Source organism: Ursus arctos, unplaced genomic scaffold (assembly GCF_023065955.2).
Source record: "Ursus arctos isolate Adak ecotype North America unplaced genomic scaffold, UrsArc2.0 scaffold_2, whole genome shotgun sequence".
Lineage (NCBI taxonomy): Eukaryota > Metazoa > Chordata > Mammalia > Carnivora > Ursidae > Ursus > Ursus arctos.
Genome location: NW_026622874.1, coordinates 65,511,812 through 65,533,628, shown reverse-complemented (window position 1 = coordinate 65,533,628; position 21,817 = coordinate 65,511,812). Strand labels below are relative to the sequence as shown.

General features: G+C 44.5%; 1 protein-coding gene across 1 annotated transcript in view; it reads right to left on the bottom strand.

Moving 5' to 3' along the window:
- The window catches only part of GATAD2B (GATA zinc finger domain containing 2B), an 87,879-nt gene that overhangs the window by 5,553 nt on the left and 60,509 nt on the right, over positions 1-21,817 (bottom strand). The window contains exons 3-11 of the mRNA XM_026485357.4: positions 10,595-10,930; positions 6,375-6,504; positions 4,785-4,916; positions 4,362-4,493; positions 3,735-3,905; positions 2,921-3,236; positions 1,736-1,938; positions 721-831; positions 449-566 (exon numbers count right to left, since the gene is read on the bottom strand). Coding sequence (XP_026341142.1) covers positions 449-566; positions 721-831; positions 1,736-1,938; positions 2,921-3,236; positions 3,735-3,905; positions 4,362-4,493; positions 4,785-4,916; positions 6,375-6,504; positions 10,595-10,930 — 1,649 coding nt within the window. The remainder of the gene's footprint in view (positions 1-448; positions 567-720; positions 832-1,735; positions 1,939-2,920; positions 3,237-3,734; positions 3,906-4,361; positions 4,494-4,784; positions 4,917-6,374; positions 6,505-10,594; positions 10,931-21,817) is intronic.

Genomic DNA, 21,817 nt, shown 5'->3' with positions numbered 1-21,817 from the left:
AGGGAACGAGGTCTTCTTGACACTTTGGTCCTACCAGGAATATAACAAGCATGGTCTTGACGGGCTGGGAGAGTCAGAGGAACCAGTGGTGAGAGGGGATTAACCAAGGCAGAGAGATGCACTCACGGAATCTGCTCTGGGTTTGGGGCTGCCGACTGGGCAGAAGCATCCCCCGTCATTCAAACAAGCACCCTGCCCCTCTCGTCAAGAGATCGGCAACCATACGCCCACCAACAGGGCGCACCAGACAGCGAACCGGTAACGGCAGGACTGTGCCGCTCTCACTACCAAAACCCTAGTGTCCTGTGCATGTGTTATGAATTTAGCCAACACTTGCCAAATAACAGTGTGAAGGGAGAGGGGCCTAAGGAGAGAGCAGAAACAGAAGAATAAACTCTTCACCCACGGAGCTGCATCCTAACCAGCTGGTCCCATCAGCCCTTCTTACCTGGCATCCCGAGGAGGCCACCTGGCACAGACAGCTGGGGCGCCTGTGCAAAGTTGGAAAGCATGGAACGGGCAGAGGTGGGTATGCCACGCTGGAGGCTGCTCTGGGGCTGTGGAGCCTGCAACGGTGAGCAGACGTGGGTCACCACGTTGCCGCCACGGAAGGGATACGGGGAGGTTAAGGGTATGGGAGCACAGAAGAGCAGAATGACTTCCCACCGAGGAAGGATAAGATGGGATCAACGGCTGACAAGCCCTCCCAGAGAACCTCACCTGCCGAAGCGTATGATGTCTCATTATGGTGTCTTGTTTACTGACACTGGACACGGCTGGAGCCGCAGTGGGGGAGAGGGCTGCCTGCTGCTGGAGTCGCTGTTCAATTTCCTGTCGGGAGTCATCAGGTCAACTTGGCGGGACAGTACTCAATTTCCTACCCAGAAAACCTAGAGGTCTTCTTATCTCTAATGCTCGCGGCAAGTAGGAGGGATACGGAAAAGGCAAGAGTTGGGTGGGGTAGATGCACTAAGATCTCCGGGCACAAGCAGCCAACACTGCTTCACTGATTAGGGGATCCGTCTGTCCAGGAAAGCTGGCGCTCAGAAGCTGGCAGGAGAGGTCTGGGTGGTGGCAACTGGCTGACTGGGGAACGCTGACAAGTTTACCAAGGTTTTAGTTTTGACTCTTGTTTACCCATTTTCCAGAAGATCCACGATGCTACCCAAAGGGGTCTGATGGGTGGTGGGGTAGAGACGGGATAGAGGAGAAGGAGCTGAGCTTCCCAACACATCTTTCCCTCTCCCAGATGTTCTGACTCCGTTAACACTACAAGGCACGTCCACTCACTCCCCGCCACTCCTCTCCCCTGGGCCATGTCACAGTCCACTCTCTCCACTGTCACTCCCTTGCCAAACACGGACTATAGAGATTCTCTCTCTCAAAGAGGTTCAGGTATAAATCCCTCCCACCAAAATCTATTTGTTTGAAGAGGAAATGAAGTTTAGTGAATGGAGGGATTTCTTTGGCGCCACTAAGGAGGGAAAGCCACGTCTCAGCCTCCTGTCCCTCCCACCCTGGACCACTCTGTCGTTACGCTCTTGTCCAACCAGAGACAGTCAAATGGAAATGGGAAGACAGAACGGTAAGGGACAGGGAACCCAGGCCTTGAGATTCCGGGAGCCCAGGTCGTCAGGACTGTGGGGATCACAAAGACCACTCCTCTAAACTAGAAGGAGCTACCTTCTGGGAACACCAACCTACGGAGGTGGCCGGTGAGGAGTCAAGTTCATACCTGCTCCTGCTGTAGTGCTTTGACAAAAGCATTTTTCAGCCGGTTGGTGTGTTCAGCCTTTAGAGCCTTCTTCTGGTTGGAGGTCATACATTGCTCACACAGAATCTTACCGTTCTTCTCCTGCTTCCAGTGCGGGGTGAAGTCTGTGCGGCACTGGGCACAAACAAAGGGTTCGACCCGCAGGAGTGAGGCACAGCTCTTGCCTAGATGCCAACAAAAAGAATAATCAGGGCTTTTGTATTTCCCCACCTCCCGTTTCTTCACCAAATCAATTTTTCGGAAGGTTATTCTGCTGAAGTAAGAAGGAGACTCTACAATTTAGAAAATACTTTTATTTCATTCGACTGTAACAACGTCACCTTAGGGAAATCAGAGCGCACCACCCATTAACAGACAAGGAAGCCAAGTCTCAGAAGCATGGCCGTGCAGGACAAAGCCGGCCCAAGAACCCAGGCTCCCTGACGTCCTCGTCCAGTGGGACGGAAACATGTTTCATTTGGAGCATAGCCGACTCCATCCAATTCCGCCACCACTTTTCCTTCACAGCATCTTTTTACATCGGACTGCACTTGTCCCCGGCACAGACATTAACAATCTTTAGTTATCAGTGTCTGAACCGCTCACTTTGTGATCTGTTTAGAGCCAATACTGAGTCTTCAGGCACTTTCCTCTACTGTCCGGTATTCCCCCAAGGTCCATATGTTTGGAAGTTCAGGCTTAGTAACTTCTGTTAGTGTTAATACTTCACAGCCTGGTTCAGTGCTGGTTCACAGCTTTTATGTGGTCAGTAAATCTACTTTCTCGACCGTAAGTACTCAAACTGAACATAACACTGTAGCACAAGGCCACACAAACGTGGACATTAAAAGTAAGTGTTCTAGTCATCAGCTTATGCATACATCATGCTAGGGACTGCTGAAAAGAACTAAACAATATACCGCAAGAAATATACGAGACACACAAAATACAATAAAAAAAATGAAGCCCACGCTACACACACACACACAAAGCGTCTCTGATAATACTGCTCCCAAACAGCCTCTGAGTAGCGACCGCGAGGCGGTCTGGCAAGAGTAAGGAGAGGGTCCTTGACAGGACCCAGTACCCTGTGATCTCCGGCCCACGTCCATCAGGCTCGGCAGCCTCTTGGTTAGATAAAAGACTGACCGGAGGAAGGAGCCTCACCTTGGCTGTCGATGACACTCTGCACGACTTCTTCCAAGCCCACCATGTAGATGAACTCGCTATTGGCTGCACTAGGCAGGAAGTGAAGCAAGGGGGCAGGAGGCTTAGGGGGTGGAATCTCCAGGAGCGTCTTTTCCAGCTGTTTGCGAAGAGCCAACTTGGCTGCGGCCTGGGAATTGGCAGCATCGGTCATGGCGCTGGGGCTAGGAAGTGGTGAGGACACTCTGTTCACGGCCCCTGGCTGGATGTGGGAGGCAAGGTTCATATAGATGGCGGAGGATGCTGTGCGCTGGCAGGGAACAGAAGAACTCGACTGCTGGAATGCAGGGAGCACAGGGGTCAGTGACGGGACGTGGGAGCAAGGACCAAGTCTTGCTTTCATGGCAGAAAACACTATCTGAGCCTAGTCTGTACTGCTTAGCTTTCCCGAAACTCAGGAAAAGATAAGAGGTGTCCAACTTCAATGAAAAAGATCTCCAGCACACAGGAAAGGAGAATGGTAGTGGCTAGGACTGACAACTGCTGAGAGGAAAACAAGGGGATGCTCTCTGTCCCTTGTCCTTATGCGTCCTCTTCACCAGGGCCCTGCTTTCTTCCAGGCAGGTGTCAGGCTCGCTGGGGCCTCCCTTTGTCACTCCTGTCCTCAGGGAATTCCCCTGTGCTACCACTTTCAGGCCTGCTGTCAATCCAAGCTCCACCAAAACTACCCTGGGTTGCCCTACAGCTTCTCCATGTCCAAAACCTAAATTCTGTGGTCCTTTCAACAGGGAAAGCAATAAAAGACTTCTCTGTTTCCACATTAGGGCTCTCTTACCGGTTGGTAGTTGATGGCAGGATTCATGTTGGGTGTTGTGGTGCGTACAAGGCCAGGCTTGGGCGGGCCCCGCTGACCCTGTAGCTGGGCTGGGTTTGGTGCAATAACACGTTGAGACATCAACATATGTGGGAGAGTGGTATTGGTCGCTGAACGGATGACACTGTGACCCTGAAGGGGGGAGAAGAGGAAAAGAAGTAGTCCTAGGTGGTTAAAATGCCCCACCAAAATGTTAACGAGGTAACGCTGTCTGTAATGCACAGCTGAGTGGAAACAAAGAGTTGGTAATTTTGTGTAATGATATACGGAATAAATGTACCATCAATGTAAATCCTGATTCATGGTAGGAATTCCCTGGTTTTTCTTGGTATAAGCTATCTAACCCTAGATGGAAAAGGGCTAAGCTACAAACGTCCAGATAAGAAAAACCACAATGGGAAAACGAGGATTATTCACCCTACTATGCCACCTAGTACCACACACCAAGTCACGTCAGCAGGGACCCAGGACTGAGGAACAGCACCCCTACCATGGCCAGGTTCTTCTGTAATCGCCACAGGAAGTCCCAAACCAGAGGTGGGATAGATAGGGCTCTCCGACACAAAGACCCCAAGGTCGGACACATACCTGTAATGTTCTCAGACTCTGCGGTTCAACCCCTTGGGCCCCAGGCCGGGAGGGAAGCTTAGACAGGCCCTGCTGTCCCCCATGGGCAGGAGATGGCTGAACGATGGATGCTGCATTCTGTACAACTGGGGTCTGAGAGAGACAAGAGACAATGAAACGGAGGCAGAAATCTGGTAAACTCCCAGACTTTTAAAATTCCTTGTTGGGGTGAAGCTTCTGTGACCAGAAGGAAAAATGAGAAAAATGGAATGAAGACTTTCTTGACTAAAGCCTAAGATTAAAAAAAAAAAAAAAAAAAAAAAAAAAAAATCACTCTTCTTAGAAACTAAAAACTATGGAACCAGAGAAGAATGGGCCACCCAACTGAACCTACCTGGGGGAGTCCATTCTCAAACCCAGACCCCTATTTCCAGGGCATAATACCTTCTGGACCACATTCTCTTTCTGTAGCTGGCTCTGCCTCAGTTTCTTTAACAGCACCAGTCGGGCTTCCTCCAGTCGCAGCTCGTCCCTCAGCTGCTTGATGAGCTGCTGCCGCTCCTCCATGCCTTTCCCCTAAGGAGACGGGGGGGGGGGGGGGGGGTGAGCGAGGTGAGCAGACACCCAGACAGAGGCCCTTCCTGCAAGACGGTCTCTTCTTCCCGGTCGGAAACCATCTTCCACACCAGGCAGAAGTAGCACTGGGACTGCTATCTTTGTGTCCCTGGAGTCCAGCACACTGCTTGGATTCAGCAGGTACTCAAAAAAATGCTTACAGAATGAAAGGAGAGACCACACATAAATCATAACCATACGTCTGACAAAATAGAAGAATGGCCATAGGGAGACACTGCTTTCCTTTAAAACAATGTTTCTGGATCTTTTTAACCCAAGTTTCTTCTAGAAATACATAAAAATTTAGGAATCCCTCCATATTATGAGAACCAGGATAGAGTGGTTCCAGCCAAGAGTTTATGTGACTTATGATGTTTTGTTTTCATATTTTCCAAAGATAAGTTACACTGAATATGCTCTGTCAAACTTTCTTCTTCACTCAGTTCTAATAATTCCCTGTAAAAGGGCATGCCTTTGGAGCACCTGGCTGGCTCAGCAGGTCGGTGGTGTGTGACTCTTTATCTTGGGATTGTAGGTTCGAGCCCCATGTTGGGTGTAGAGGTTACTTAAAACTAAAATCTTTACGGGTAACTGGGGGGCTCAGTCAGTTAGGCGTCTGCCTTCAGCTCGGGTCATGATCTCAGGGTTCTGGGATCTAATCCCACATCGGGCTCCTTGCTCAGCAGGAAGCCTGCTTCTCCCTCTCCCTCTGCCCCTCCCTCCCACTTATGCTCTCTCAAGTTAAAAAAAAATCTTAAAAAAACAAACGAACAAACAAACATCTTTTGGGGTGTCTGGGTGGCTCAGTTGGTTGAGTGTTTGTTGATTTCAGCTCAAGTCATGATCTCGGGGTCGTGAGATGGAGCCCGTGCTGGGTTCTGCACTTAGTGGGGAGTTTGTGCTTGAGATTCTCCCTCTCCCTCTGCCCCTTCCCCTGCTTGTGCTCTCTCTCAAATAAAAATAGATAAATCTTTAAAAAACAACATAAGATAAAATCTTTAAAAAATTTTTGAAAATTAAAAAGTTACAAGGGATTGGCCTTGGGGTTGAGAATCATGTATAAAAAGTTTCATCAACGGGTAATTATTTAGATTAAAAAAGTAAACTATAGGGGTGCCTGGGTGGCGCAGTCGTTGGGCATCTGCCTTCGGCTCAGGGTGTGATCCCGGCGTTCTGGGATCGAGCCCCACATCAGGCTCCTCCGCTATGAGCCTGCTTCTTCCTCTCCCACTCCCCCTGCCTGTGTTCCCTCTCTCGCTGGCTGTCTCTGTCAAATAAATAAATAAAATCTTAAAAAAAAACCCAAAAAACTAAACTATAAAAACACAGAACTGGGACTCTTAAAGAACTGAAGAAAATAGGAGGAGCAAAAAATGAAGAAAGAAATTATTTTTTCTTTCTTCTGTTTTTTATTTTTACCTTAAACATCTCTAGGTTGGCTGCTTTGAGTCTTTCCTCCATTCGGGAGCTGGAACGGGGACTAGAAGCCTCATTATCAGATAAAACAATGATGTCTGGGGAGGGAGTCAGCCTTCCTCGGTCTGGCTCACTAGACAAGAAAAGAAAAAATTAAGGTATTTCAACAGCAAAGGTTCATAGAAAAGTTAAAACTTTTTTTCTACACTGAATGAAGAACTCCAAGGGAACTTAGGTCTGTCCCAATTCACCCAGGGGATTCAAATCCTAGGATGAAGAAAATACCAACACAGAAGTGGTGCTACAGCCTCAGTCACCGTACTTTCCATCTAAACTCCTCGTGTAGGGACAAGACACACACCCAGTGACTGGCTTCAGAAATGGGAGTAAGAGATGAGTGTTATCACACTGATGTGAATCAAAATTCTGAATGTTTCCTCTATATCTCACTCTCCTCTGGGTTGTCTCATTAGTTATGCGGAGGCTCAAGAAGGAAAGGCTAGCTTGAAGGGGGAAGAAGGGCAAGGGCAGCAGAGCTTAGGTACGGGTGGCACGATGCTAACGAGGACCCTAAGTTCGTTAAACCCATAACGACATGGTCCTGGCCACCTGAGGATTTACAAAAGAGAAGGTTCTATGACAACCCTAACAGAAGTCTGTCCTGTCACGAGTGAAGGCAAAAGAAGGTATTGTCAGCGGCTTGAGGGAATGGACAGTGCAAGTCTACAGCCTTCTCGAGGGCTGAAACTCCAAAACTAGATATACAGAACTTGTATCTACTTGCCAGACTTTTACTTAGCATCTTCCCTCAGCAAGAAAACTCTCTAGAAATGACTTTGAAATCTAAATCTTCCACAATGGGTCCCCGTAGTCCCAATCTTATTTATTAGACAATTGTAGTTCTGGTTTTTGGGGCTAGCCGTAAAAGCATATTTACAGATGATAAAAAACGGCACTGAATTCTGGAGATTCTAATTGCCTCAGGTTCCCAAATCAATGAACACATCTTCTAACTATCTGATTTCTTAACTCAAAGATATCCTCCCAGAACCTACCTTCCCGAGATCGCACTATAGTTAGGAATACAAAGATCTAAAGCAATGTGTAGTTGTTACTTAAACATGAAACTCGAATCCTTAACACCCACAGATCTTTAGTCCTGAGCCTCTCTACCATTTCTTGGGTCTCTTCTCCCAGCTATTGGGACATAGATGCCTTTTGAACAGGGCACCCTACCTAGATGGGATAAGCACCCAATTTTTCAATAGGGCAAAACAGAGTTAGTAAAATCAACCAAATTTAGCTGAGAAAGTCGAACAGAGGGGCAGAGTGACATGTACGACTACGCTGGGAACTACTAACATTTGCCTGGATTGCTCTATAAGCACTGGTCACAGAGGGCAAGCGGAGGGTGTGAGGTTACAGAGAAAGAAGCCACTGGACAGAGAAGAGCCTGTCTTTTTCTGACCCCGAGCTGCTGGAATAATGGTCAGGCCTTACAGTTTTTTGATTTTATTTCCTGGTGATTTCACTTTTCATTTCTATATTCCTTCATCCCTGCCCCCATCCCTTACACTAACACAGGTGGCTGCTTCTGAGATCTGGCGGATTTCTCATTCTACTTGGTTTCCCAACGTTCATTTACATCAACAGTCCGAAGCTCCTTCCATCCTGGTCCTGGCTGGATATGTACATCAGTATTATCTCTAAGCTAAGAATTCTTCCTGGCTCAAATGAATGCCACCCACGCCTGATGGACTGCCCAGCAGCAAGACAGGCAGAGACACTCCTGGATGGAGACTGTGGAGCTGAGCACCGTTTATCAAGAAGTTGCATCTGAGAACAACCGTAACTAAATGATATTTTATTCCTGGATATAATCAGACCCACATTAGATAATAGCACAGGCAAGGCAAAACCCAAGTCAAGTTTTGTTTCATTCTTTGTTTTTTTACATCTGACTTGAGATTCTGGTCTCGTTAATTAAGCTTTCTGGGGACAGAAATTATTTTGCTACTTTCCCAAATATACCCATGATTTACATTATTTGGTGTTCTTAAGTATGAAACTTTACCTGTCAGAGAGAGATTACTAAAAGCCTGATTTGTTGCTCACCTCACTTATGACCCAGACTGGCAAATTCCCAAAAGCTATGTAATTTCTAATCCTTATTCCAGTAGTAAAAGCAACTAAATAGAAAACTGCCATGTTTCTCTAGCATTCCAAAATATAAGCAAGCACTTGGTTTCACACACACCTTATTCCATATACGTCGTAACCTGCCCAACTGATGGCAAAAAAAAAAAAAAAAAGATTTAGGCAATTATGATGTCGTTATCATTGATGTCAGGGGCTCTTCATTCTTTCTGCTTTTAAATTGTCTTCTTTTATCCAGATCAAAGACATTGTTTTTCTCCCTGCTGAACAATCTATCAATCCCGTTCATTCTTATAAAAAGCTTGGGGCTAAGTGGAAATAACTGTCAGTATATCTGGTGAAAGGGGAGAAGAGTGGCAGAGGCCAAGTGGGCCTCTTTTTTCCATGTAGAATGGGGATCCAGATAGTTTACATCAACCCTCTTTCCTGGAGACCATTAAAAACAATTCCTAGTTTCCAAAGGACCAAGTTTCAAAAGTTCATCTCTCTAAAATAAAATTAAATGCAATGGTAGGGTTTTCAGGGCAGTCTGTCTTTTCAACACAGAATTAATCAATTAATTTGTTTGTTTGTACAATACCAATAATAGCACTACTGAGATCTCACCAAAATGTGTAACAATGTTTCTATGAAAAATGCATTTTCAGGGCCAACTTTGGATGTGAAGAATCCAGCCAATATTTGTCTTCTTCCTCCTCCCCAGTCAAGTAGGATCAGTACTTGCTCCAGAAGGGTGAGAGTGGTTATGGGCAAGTGGGGCATGATCTCATTCATCTGCTCTCTTTTTTTTTTGCCAAAGGATCTCGGAATTAATCTATTTCATAATAGTCTGCTGACACTACATACAGCTTCCAAGCTATCCAAGGATTTTTCTCCTCTTTTATGACCAATAGGGAATTTCTTTAAAGTTTCCTAAGGGTTTTAAATGCTACTACCAAGAATAATATTCCCGCATTGGGTGTGGTTTAAAAAAATAATACTGGGACAGTACTAGTAAGTGAACATTAAAAGCTAGAGAAAGAATCCCAGGTAAGGCTCTAACTGCTCCTTTCTTTCTCTTTCAGTCATAAGACAAATTCAGCAAGTCCAGCTGAAGGGCAAGTGGACACTAAAGAACCATTCTCATGCCCTATCAGCTACATCTGAACTATTAATTAAACGGAATGTTCTTAAAGCTAGGGCTGTCTACACTGTGATTCACTGTCCTGGAAGTTGTCACCCTCAGCCAGGACCTCTTTTTAGTACGTGCTCCACCGTTTCAAGTACTCAGTCTTGACAGACACCAGAAAAAAGTCCTGTGAAAATGTGTGCGTGTGAGAGTGTGCATGCACAAGAATAAGTGTGCGCGTACAACATACGATGTTTACGTGTACGCGGGGGTTGAAAAGAGTGGCACAGACAAAGCAAGAACGCAGAGAATGAGCACATGAAGACAATTTCCTTGTTCACACAAGAGAAGCTGGGCCCATGCTTTTGAATGTAACAGAAGTGGGAACTCCGTAACAGATTCTAAAACTCTCAGGGTGGGGCGCCTGGGTGGCGCAGCGGTTAAGCGTCTGCCTTCGGCTCAGGGCGTGATCCCGGCGTTCTGGGATCGAGCCCCACATCAGGCTCCTCCGCTGGGAGCCTGCTTCTTCCTCTCCCACTCCCCCTGCTTGTGTTCCCTCTCTCGCTGGCTGTCTCTATCTCTGTCGAATAAATAAATAAAAATCTTAAAATAAAATAAAATAAAACTCTCAGGGTGACCTGAAAGAAGTCTGCTGCCCTCCTAAAATGGCCCTGAGACTGGAGTGAAGCCCGCACCATCGCACTTCCAGCTCTATGGCGCCTCCTTCATCCAGATATGACCTTTATCTTAAGGATGTTACCTATAGGATTCTCTGTGTGCTAAGCAGATATATGAGGCAATGAGTTTCATTTGGAAGTGAGAGGAATTCACGGTCAAGCCAAATGGCACACGTACGTCTTCCTTCAAGAAGTACCTCCTCTCACTGGAATCCACCCCATTTCACAAGCTTAGTTTATGAGGAGACCCCACTGCGGGAGGCAGCCGAACAGCGCCATACCTCCGCCTTGCACTCATATCCACAGGCTCGTCACTAATGTTTTCTTTGCCGGGTCTCCCAGCAGTCCTGTTGTCTCCATGAGGCCTGAGAGTCCCGTTGAGCTTCTCTTCATAGCCCTTGACACCACTGCCGTCCTGTTTGGTAGGCAACTCGTGTGGCACCTCGAGATTCGCCAGATCCTTCCGTTTAAGCAGCGCCAGCATTTTCAGGCGTTCCATGGCCTCGTGCCCCTCCATTTTGAGTCGCTTAGCCAGGACATCATCTCGCTCATCCGCTGGGTCCAAGCTTCGCTTCAACAGGTTCAAGCGAAGAGCATCTTCTGTCATTCTATCCATCCTACGGAAAGGAAAATACAAGTGAGATCAGAACACAGCCCCTTCAACAGTCTGTAAGGAACGAGGGTGGGTGGTAGAGGTACTCAGAAGAATCGTAGGGGCACCCAGCAGGCTCAGTTGGTAAAGGATGCAACTCTTGATCTCCGGGTTGTGAGTTCAAGCCCCACGTTAAGTGTAGAGCTTACTTGAAAAAAAAAAAAATCATAGATACATGGACGTTCAAAGGTCACTGAGCTAACCTTCTACCCTCTATCTTCCCAGAACACCTATACTAGTACGGAGATTTCTCCACTCAACTTCGGCAGTGGAAAGTAAAATTCAACTACTTTTTTTTTTATAATTTTTATTATATTATGTTAGTCACCATACAGTACACCCCTAGTTTTTGATGTAAAGTTCCATGATTCATTACTTGCGTATAACACCCAGTGCACCAAAAACTTCAACTACTTTCTAGTCATCGAAGCCCTCACTATATCACCACTACACTCACCTGAATGGTCCATTAAAAGCTTACATCTCTCAGAAAATAAACATTCTTTTGTGATTGGCTTTTTGTGTCTGTATGCTCAAAGTCAGATGTGCTGGTTTTAACTATCATACCACATTCTTCTCCTGGAAAAGACTCTTTTATGAACAGGGAAGTTCTTCAAGTCACCCAGGCATATCTTTAATTGGCCCATCTTATGGAGGAATATGAAAAAGATGAAATAAACAAAGAGTATCTAATGGGAAGCCTCCGTTGTCTGGATGCAGCAAGTCTATACAGATACAGATTAAATATCTTAAGATGCTTGGCTTTACGGTGCCTGGGTGGCTCAGTTGGTTAAGTAACTGCCTTCCACTCAGGTCATGATCCTGGAGTCCCAGGATCGAGTCCCATATGGGGCTCCCTGCTCAGCAGGGAGTCAGCTTCTTCCTCTGACTCCCTCCTAGTGCTCTATCTCGGTCATTCTCTGTCAAATAAATAAATAAAATCTTTAAGGGAAAAAAAAGACACTTGTCTTTATGGGGGTGCCTGGCCGGCTCAGCTGGTAGAGCAGGTGACCCCTGATCTCGGGCTGTGAGTTCAAGCCCACTGGGCATGGAGCCTACTCGGAAAAAAAAGATACTTGGCTTTAATGAAAGATTCAGGTGTTTAGGCTGGTAAGAGGTAATACTTTCTCTACTTATGCAGCAAAATTATAAAGGCAAGAAAATTATCATTTTCCCTCTCACTGTGATTTTTTTTATGCTAACAAAATCTAAATGCAGAATTTCTTCCATACTTTTAAATCCAGGGCTGTTTTCCTGGTAGGGAACAGCAATGAGGCACTGGAAAGAAAATTTTTTGAATCATAGAAACATAGGTTCAAACTGCTAATTACTTTTATAAGGTCAAATATTTAATAAGTTACTTTACCTCCCTAAATCTCAATTTTATCTGTAAAAGTAGGTACTTAGAAGATGCTCAGCAAAATTTAATTCCTATACCCTAGGGTTATGACTTCTTTTTCTTTTTTTTTCTTTTTTTTTTTTTAAGATTTTATTTATTTGACAGAGAGAGAGAGAGACAACCAGTGAGAGAGGGAACACAAGCAGGGGGAGTGGGAGAGGAAGAAGCAGGCGCCCAGCAGAGCAGGGAGCCTGATGCAGGGCTCGATCCCAGGATCCCGGGATCACGCCCTGGGCCAAAGGCAGACGCTTCACGACTGAACCACCAAGGTGCCCCTAGGGTTATGACTTCTATATCTAAAATGTGAGATCAGACCCAATAATTCACAGACTCAAGTAGCAGGACAGAGAAGACTACCAATGTTAACCGGTGCTCTTACAAAGAAATATATGTGCTTGAGGCATCTTCCTTCTTGTAGTGAGGAGTAAAGTAAGAGCTATTTGATCCTTTCCTGGGTATGACCCCCCCCCCCAAAAATCCAACAAAAGGAAACAGACATTTTGGAGACCAGAAAAAAGTCAAAAGCCAGATCTCTGAAATTTGGGGAATGTTTCTTTTCTTTTTTTAAAAAGATTTTATTTATTTGAGAGAGATTCAGCATAAGTGGGGAGTGGGGAGTGGGGCGGGGGGGGGGGAACAAAGGGAGAGGGAGAAGTAGACTCCCCGCTGAGCAGGGAGCCCAATGCAGGGCTCTATCCCAGGACCCTGAGATTATAACCTGACCTGAAAGTAGAGGCCGACTGAGCCACCCAGGCACTCTGGGTGGTATTTCTTAATTCTCTTTTTAAAAAGATTAGCTTTATTGAGATGTAATACATAGATCACAAAACCCACCTATTTATTTATTTTTATTTTTTAAGATTTTATTTATTTATTTATCTGACAGAGAGACAGCCAGCGAGAGAGGGAACACAAGCAGGGGGAGTGGGAGAGGAAGAAGCAGGCTCACAGCAGAAGAGTCTGATGTGGGGCTCGATCCCAGAACGCCGGGATCACGCCCTGAGCCAAAGGCAGACGCTTAACGACCGCGCCACCCAGGCGCCCCATAACCCACCTATTTAAAGCACACACTTTGGGGTGCCTGGGTGGCTCAGTTGGTTAAGTGGCTGACTCCTGATTTTGGCTCAGGTCCTGACCTCAGAGTCCTGGATGCAGCCCAGCGTTGGGCTCAGCAGGAAGTCTGCCTGAGGATTCTCTTCTCTCCCTCTCCCCATCCCACGTCTCATGCATGGGTGCTTTCTCAAATAAATAAATGTTAAAAAAATAAATAAAGTGCACATTTCAATGGTTTTTAGTATATTCACAGAGCTATGTAACCACCACCACAATCGATACTACAACATTTTTATCATCTACCCTCTAAAAAACCCATACCCATTAGCAGTCCCTCTGCTCCCATGTCTGTCCTCAACTAATTTACTTTCTGTCTCTTAATTTGCTAATATGAACTTTATTTTATTTTATTTTTTGAGAAAGAAGAGGAGAGAGAGACGGAGAGAGAGCAAGTGTGCGTGAGAGAGGGGAGGGGCAGGGAGAGAATCTTAAGCAGACTCCATGCCCAGCACAGAGTGTGACATGGGCTTGATCTCACGATCCTGAGAGATCACGACCTGAGCCAAAATCAAGAGTTGAATGCTTAACTGACTGAGCCACCTAGGCACCGCTGGACTTCTCACATAAGTGGAATCATATGTGTTTGGTGACCGGCTTCTTTCACTAAGCATCATGTTTTTAAGGTTCATTCACATTTGTAGCCTGTGTTAGTACTTTGTATCTTTTTATGTCCAAATGATATTCCATTTGCATAGATATATTTTGTTTATCCATTTATCAACTGATGGACATTTGCTTTTTCCCCTACTTTTTGCTATTATGAACAATGCTGTGAACTTTTGTGTGTAAGTTTTTGTGTGAATCTGTTTTCAGTTCTCTTGGGTAAAGACCTAGGAGGGAACTGCTGGGCTGCATGGTAGCTCTTTGCTCAACACTTAGAAGAAGTGTTGGGCTGCTTCTCAAAGGGGCTATACCATCTTATGTCACTGCCAGCAGCATATGAGGTTCCAACTTTTCCATATCCTCTTAGTTTTAACAGCTTCCGATAGGAGACATATTATAGAATATACACACAGTCTTTAGCTACAGGTCCCCCTAAAGTTCTGGTATTTTGGTATGTGTTATTTCTGAAGTGGTTTACTTCTCAAAAATACTGACAAGGTGGAAACTGGAAAGCTGAACGCTACAGAACATCAAAAGTTAACCCCCAACTCCACAGCAGCAGTGTTCCAGGGAACTTGACCAACATCTCATATTGAGGGGCGCCTGGGTGGCTCAGTTAAGCGTCCACCTTTGGCTCAGGTCATGATCCCAGGGACATGGGATCAAGTCTCACACTGGGCTCCCTGCTCAGCAGGGAGTCTGCTTTTCCCTCACTTTCCCCCCCTCTCTCAAATAAATAAGTAAATATTTTAAAATTTTTTAAAAATTTATTTATTTGACAGAGAGAGTGAGAGACAGAGCACAAGCAGGGATAGCTGCAGGCAGAGGGAGAGGGAGAAGCAGGCTCTCCTCTGAGCAAGGAGCCCGATGTGGGGCTTGATCCCAGGACCCTGAGATCATGACCTGAGCCGAAGGTGGACGCTTAACCAACTGAACCATCTAGCGCCCATAAATAAATAAAATCTTTAAAAACAACAAAATAAAACATCTCATATTGAGAGGACCACTGAAAATCCCATGGGAAGTTGCAGGTGCGAAGTCTGTTACTCAATTGATCATACACCTAGATGCAAAAAAATACTCCAGAAAAGTACACAGCAGGATATACAAATGCAATTAATATGGCACAGTGTTCCAAGTTTTGAGGCAAATTATATTCATAAGCACTGAAAATATGCAACAAAGCAACAAAACTTCAATAACCTAGAGCTGAATGGAGTCTGGGATGCCATCATCATCCGGGCTTCTCAGATGGTTATACAAACAGGTGGACACTGCTCAAATACCAACCCCCTTTATTACACTCCAATGAAATAAACAGATACACTCTAAGTTGGGAGAAACAAGAAACAGATATTTGAACGTCTAAGGTAAGTAATCTTTCCCAAGAGATGCCTTGAGAACTCGGACCAAATTTTCCTTGCCCATTCTTCACCGATCTAGCCATCTTGCCTCAAAATCCAATAAAACATGGATGAATCTTGAAAATATCAAGCAAAGTGAAGTAGGTCACACACAGAAGGACAAATATTTTATGTTTCCACTTATATGAGGTACCTAGAACAGGCAAATTCACGGAGACAGAAAGTAGATTAGAGGCTACCTGTGACTGCAAGTGGAGAAAGAGCAGTGAGGAGCTATTATTTAATGGGAACAGAATCTCTGGGATGACGAAAAAGTTCTTGGTGGTGCCTGGGAGGCTCAATCAGTTAAGCGTCCGCCTTTGGCTCAGGTCATGATTCCAGGATCCTGGGATAGAGCCTTAATCGGGATCCATGCTCAGCGGGGAGCCTGCTTCTCCCTCTGCCTCTGCCCTCCTCCTGCTCGCTCTCTCTCAAATAAATAAATAAAATCTTTTAAAAAATTACTGAAACATAAACTTATACTCCAATGAAAATAGGAGTGCCTGGATGGCTCAGTCGTTAAGCGTCTGCCTTCAGCTCAGGTCATGATCTCTCTGCTCAGTGGGGAGCCTACTTCTCCCTCTCCCTCTGTCTGCCACTCTGCCTACTTCTGCTCTCTCTGTGTCAAATAAATAAAATAAAATCTTAAAAAAGAAAGCTGTGAAAATAATATTCAATGTAAATTTATCACACAAAAATTCTCCAAAAAAGCAAAACAAAAATTCTGCAAAATAGGGGCGCCTGGTTGGCTCAGTCAGTAGAGCACGTGTTGCTTAATCAATCTCAGGGGCATGAGTTCAAGCCCCACACTTGGTGTGGAGCCCGCTTAAATAAAATTTTAAAAATTCTGTAAAATAAGGGGCGCCTGGGTGGCGCAGTCGTTAAACGTCTGCCTTCGGCTCAGGGCGTGATCCCAGCATTCTGGGATTGAGCCCCGCATCAGGCTCCTCTGCTGGGAGCCTGCTTCTTCCTCTCCCACTCCCCCTGATTGTGTTCCCTCTCTCGCTGGCTGTCTCTCTCTCTCTGTCAAATAAATAAATAAAATCTTTAAAAAAATTTTCTGTAAAATAAATGTTGTATTTTGCCCTTTAAAGATTATTTATTTAGCGCACGTGCACGCACGAATTGGGGGAGAGGCCGATGGCTTAACTGACTGAGCCACCCAGGTGTCCCTGTATTCTGCCTTTTAATGCCTAACCAGCCTTTTTTCTTGTGGGCTGCTAAACGATAACAGCTAATCTTTCTTAAGTACCTACTTAAAAGCCAAACACACTACCAGGCACTTCTCATGTTCTCATTTAAATATCCTCAACAAGTTACTAAGTAAGTGGTATTACCCCTACTTTACAGTTGGGAAAATGTTAAATCAAGTGTCCCAAGACTATAAAGCTTTAGACAGTGAATCTGGGATTCCTATGCAGGACTGGCTCACTTCAAAAATCTGTTATACAGACTCATGTATCAGAGCGGGATAATCTTGGGAAGCAGTGTTGTATATTCATGCGTGCGCACATGCGTCCATCCCGCACAAATACTAAGTACACTATGTGCCAAGTTCACAGTGGGCTGGTGGAATAAAGGTGAAAAAAGATTAGGTCACAGTCTTTTAACAATTTCATCCTGATAGGAGGCACATGTGCACGTAACTAAAATAAGTACTTGGGTGTTCACATGAACTCATCTTCTCTGCCTTCTTCTTCCGTATTATTTCAATGAAGAGAACTGAATTCATCCACAGACAAAAGCTAGAAGCCTGGGAATCATCCCTGACTTTCCCTGACTTTTAAATCTCAGTCACCAGGTCCTATCCAGTCCTGTACTCTCTTCCTCTGAATGTGAATGTGAAAAGATGCAGTCCTGGCATGTTGCTGCTGGCAGCTATCTTGAGACCGTGAGGGAAGGCAGGCAGCCTGCAGATAAAGCAGACACCGCACGGCAGCACTGAGACGGAAGCTAATCACACAGCCATGCCACACATCAAACTGCCCCGAAGCTAGTTTCTGGATTCCAGTTACACAGGCCAATCAACTCCCTTACCGTGTGAGCCAGTATGAACTAGGCTTTCTGTTACCTGAACTGAAAATACCCTAACGGAAAACTGTCCAAAGTGCCGATGTGAGATCAAGGTGGCCATAAACAGGAGGATACATGGCAAACAAACGAAGGAGCCAGCGTTCAGGCCAGGGCTGGAGATAAGTACTTGAAGAGGTACAGCAGGTAATGAAAGTAAGGTATGGGGAATAAGTGAAACTGCCCAGAAAAAACATAAAGTCACAAGAAAAGAGGGTCAAGCATAGAACCTCGGGCAACACCTACATTTAAAGGCTGGGTGGTCAGAGGAAACTAAGAAATGACCAGAGAGCTGGGGGAAAACTAGGAAAACAGGACGTATCAACAACTAAAGGAGAGTTCCAAGAAGAGAGTAATTATGTCCAACAATTACTGCAGAAAAATGCCCAGCTTTAAATCTGTTGTTACAGTTGACTGCTGTAAAAAACAAGAACAGCCAGGTGGGAACACAGCTCCAGATCCACGCTTGTCAAGTTTTCATCTCACTGTTAACCCCAAACCAAAATCCAGGTCTGCAGCAAAGACTTAGAGGATCCTGAGAGAGAAGAGGATGGAGGGATGGAGAGGATGAGCAAACTAGATTAACATCTACTGAATGCTTGCTGTTCACCAGGCAATGTACAAGGCTCTATTTGCTTTCCCAATTAATCACATCAGAGGATTAATAGAAAAATTTTAATTGTTAGTTAAGTTAGAAAACCCCAATTTTCGGGGCACCTGGTGGCTTGGTCAGTAGAGCATGGGACTTGGGGTTTGATCCTGGGGTTGTTGAGTTTGAGCCCCATGCTGGTTGTCGAGCCTACTCAAAGAAAGAAAGAAGAAAGAAAGAAAGAAAGAAAGAAAGAAAGAAAGAAAGAAAGAAAGAAAGAAAGAAAGAAAAGAAAGAAAGAGAAAGAAAAAGAAAAAGAAAAAGAAAGAAAGAAAGAAAGAAAGAAAGAAAGAAAGAAAGAAAGAAAAAGAAAGAAAGAAAGAAAGAAAGAAAGGACAAACACTAATTTTCAAAAATGATGAAATTTAAGCCTATAGTTATATAAAAGCAAAACAGTATTCCTTTAAAAAAAATTTTAAATTCAGGTTAGTTACCATATAGTGTAATATTGGTTTCAGGAGTAGAAATCAGTGATTCATCACTTATATGCAACACCAGTGCACATCACAGCAAGTGCCCTCCTTAATACCCATCACCCACTAGGCCATCTCCCCACCCACCTCCCCTCCAGCAACCAGTTTGTTCTCTATATTTAAGAGTCTCTTATGGTTTGCCTCCCTCTCTATTTTTATCTTATTTTTCCTTCCCTTCCCCATGTTCATCTGTTTTGTTTCTTAAATTCCACATATGAGGGAAATCATATGGTATTTGTCTTTCTCTGATTGACTTATTTTGCTTAGCAGAATACACTTTATTTCCATCCACGTCACTGCAAATGGCAACATTTTATTCTTTCTGATGGCTGAGTAATATTCCATTGTATATATAACACATCTTCTTTATCCATTCATTTGTCGATGGACATCTGAGCTCTTTCCATATTTTGACTATTGTGGACATTGTTGCTATAAACATTGGGGTGCACGTGCCCCTTCAAATCACTGTATTCTTTGGATAAATCCCTAGTGGTGGAATTGCTGGGTTGTAAGGTAGCTCTATTTTTAACTTTTGAGGAACCCCCCTACTCTTTTCCACAGTGGCTGTGCCAGTTTGCATTCCCACCAGCAATGTAAAAGGGTTCCCCTTTCTCCACATGCTTGCCAACATCTGTTGTTTCCTGAGTTGTTGATTTTAGCCATTCTGACAGGTGTGAGGTGGCATCTCATGGTGGTTTTGAATTTCCCTGATGATGAGTCATGTTGAGCATCTTTTCATATATCTGTTGGCCATTTGTATGTCTTCTTTGAAAAAGTGTCTATTCATGTCTTCTGCCCATTTCTTGACTGGATTTTTTGCTATTTGGGTGTTGAGTTTGACTAGTTCTTTATATATCTTGGATACCAACCCTTTATCAGAAATGTCATTTGCAAATATTTTCTCCCACCCTGTAAGTTGTCTTTTGGTTTTGTTGACTGTTTCCTTTGCTCTGCAGGAGCTTTTCATCTTGATGAAGTCCCAATAATTCATTTTTGCTTTTGTTTCCCTTGCCTTTGGAGACGTGTCTAGTAAGAAGTTGCTGCAGCTGAGGTCAAAGAGGTTTGCTGCCTGCTTTCTCCTCTAGGATCTTGATGGTTTCCTGTCTTACATTTAGGTCTTTCATCCACTTTGAATTTATTTTTGTGTATGGTGTAAGAAAATGGTCCAGTTTCATCCTTCTGCATATGGCTGTCCAGTTTTCCCAACACCATTTGTTGAAGAGACTGTCTTTTTTCCACTGGATATTCTTTCCCGCTTTGTTGAAGACCAGTTAATTGAACATATAAAAAATAAGTTGTTTTGGGATGACTGGTTGGCTCAGTCGGAGAAGCATGCAACTCTTGATCTCGGGGTCGTGCATTCAAGCCCCACGTTGGGTGTGGAGCTTGTTTTTTTTTTTTTTTTTAAGTAAGTACTTAACATATAATTAATATACATGTACGTGTAAGATACATATTCACACAAATATATAAAATATATATACCCTTCTTATACATTCTCATACTTTTTAAAATCTAAAGACTTTTGGGGTGCCTGAGTGGCTCAGTTGGTTAAGCCTCCAACTCTTGATTTCAGCTTAGCTCATGATCTTGGGGTCCTGAGATCGAGCCCCATGTCAGGCTCCCCACTCTGTGGGGAGTCTGCTTGTCTCCCTCCCTCTGCCCCTCCCCCTGCTCATGCTCCTCTCTCTCTCTCTGAAATAAATAAAATCTTAAAACAAAAAAATCTACAGATATTCCCCAGTTTTACTTGTATACATCTGTGCTTATTCAGTTCTATGCAATGTTATCACATTTGTAGGTGAATGTATCTATCATAGTCAAGATACAGAACAGTTCCCACACCTCAAGGATCCTTCATGTTGCCCTTTTATAAACATATCCACCCTCTTACTGCACCCCCCCCCCAAACTACATCCCAAACCCTGGTGATTACCAATCTATGTTCCATATCTAAAATTTTATCTTCAAAAAAAAGATTTATTTAGAGAGAGAGAGAAAGAGAGTGCATGCAGGGGCGGGGGGAAGCTCAGAGGGAGAGGAAGAGAGAAACTTAACAAACCCCATACTGAATGCAGAGCCAGACTTGGGGCTCAATCTCATGACCCTGAGATCAAGACCTGAACTGAGATCAAGAGTTGAATGCTTAGGGGCGCCTGGGTGGCACAGTGGTTAAGCGTCTGCCTTCGGCTCAGGGCGTGATCCCAGCGTTATGGGATTGAGCCCCACATCAGGCTCCTCCACTATGAGCCTGCTTCTTCCTCTTCCGCTCCCCTTGCTTGTGTTCCCTCTCTCGTTGGCTGTCTCTATCTCTGTCAAACAAATAAAATCTTAAAAAAAAAAAAAAGATAAAGTTATATAAAAAAAAAAAAGAGTTGAATGCTTAAACCGACTGAGCCACCCAGGTGCCTGAGAGGTTGGCTTTCTAAAATTTTGTTTTTAAAGATCTGAGAGAGAGAGAGAGAGAGAGAGAGCGCACGCATATGAGAGAGAGAGAGAGCGCGCGCATGAGCAGGAGGAGAAGGAGAGGAAGAGAGAGAATCCAAGCAGACCTCACAATGAGTGCGGAGCCTGATGTGGGGCTTGATCCCAGGACCCCCAGATCATGACCCGAGCCGAAACCAAGAGTGAGATGCTTAACTGAGCCACCCAGGCGCCCCTGGGGTTGGCTTTTTTTAAATGGCTTTTAGTAGAATTCCCTTGAGATTCATCCATATTGTTGCATGTACCAATAGTCTTTTTCTTTTTATTGCCAACTAGTAGTCCATGGTATGAATGTACCCTATTTATTCCACTGCTGAAAGACAACTGAGTTGTTTCTAGTTTTTTTTGTTTTGTTTTTTTGCCATGACAAAGCTGCTATGAACATTCACATACAAGTTTCTGCAGAAACATAGTTTTCATTTCTCTGGGATAAATGCTTAAGAGTGTGACTGCTGAGAAATGTTTAGTTTTATAAGAAACCGTCAATCTGTTTTCCAGTGTAGCTGTACCGTCATATAATCCCATATGCAATCTTTGAGAAGGCCAGTTTCTTCATATCCTCACTGGCATTTGGTGGTGTCATTATTTTTTATTTAAGCCATTCTGAGAGGTGTGTAGTGATATTTCACTATAGTTTTCATTTGTGTTTCCCTAA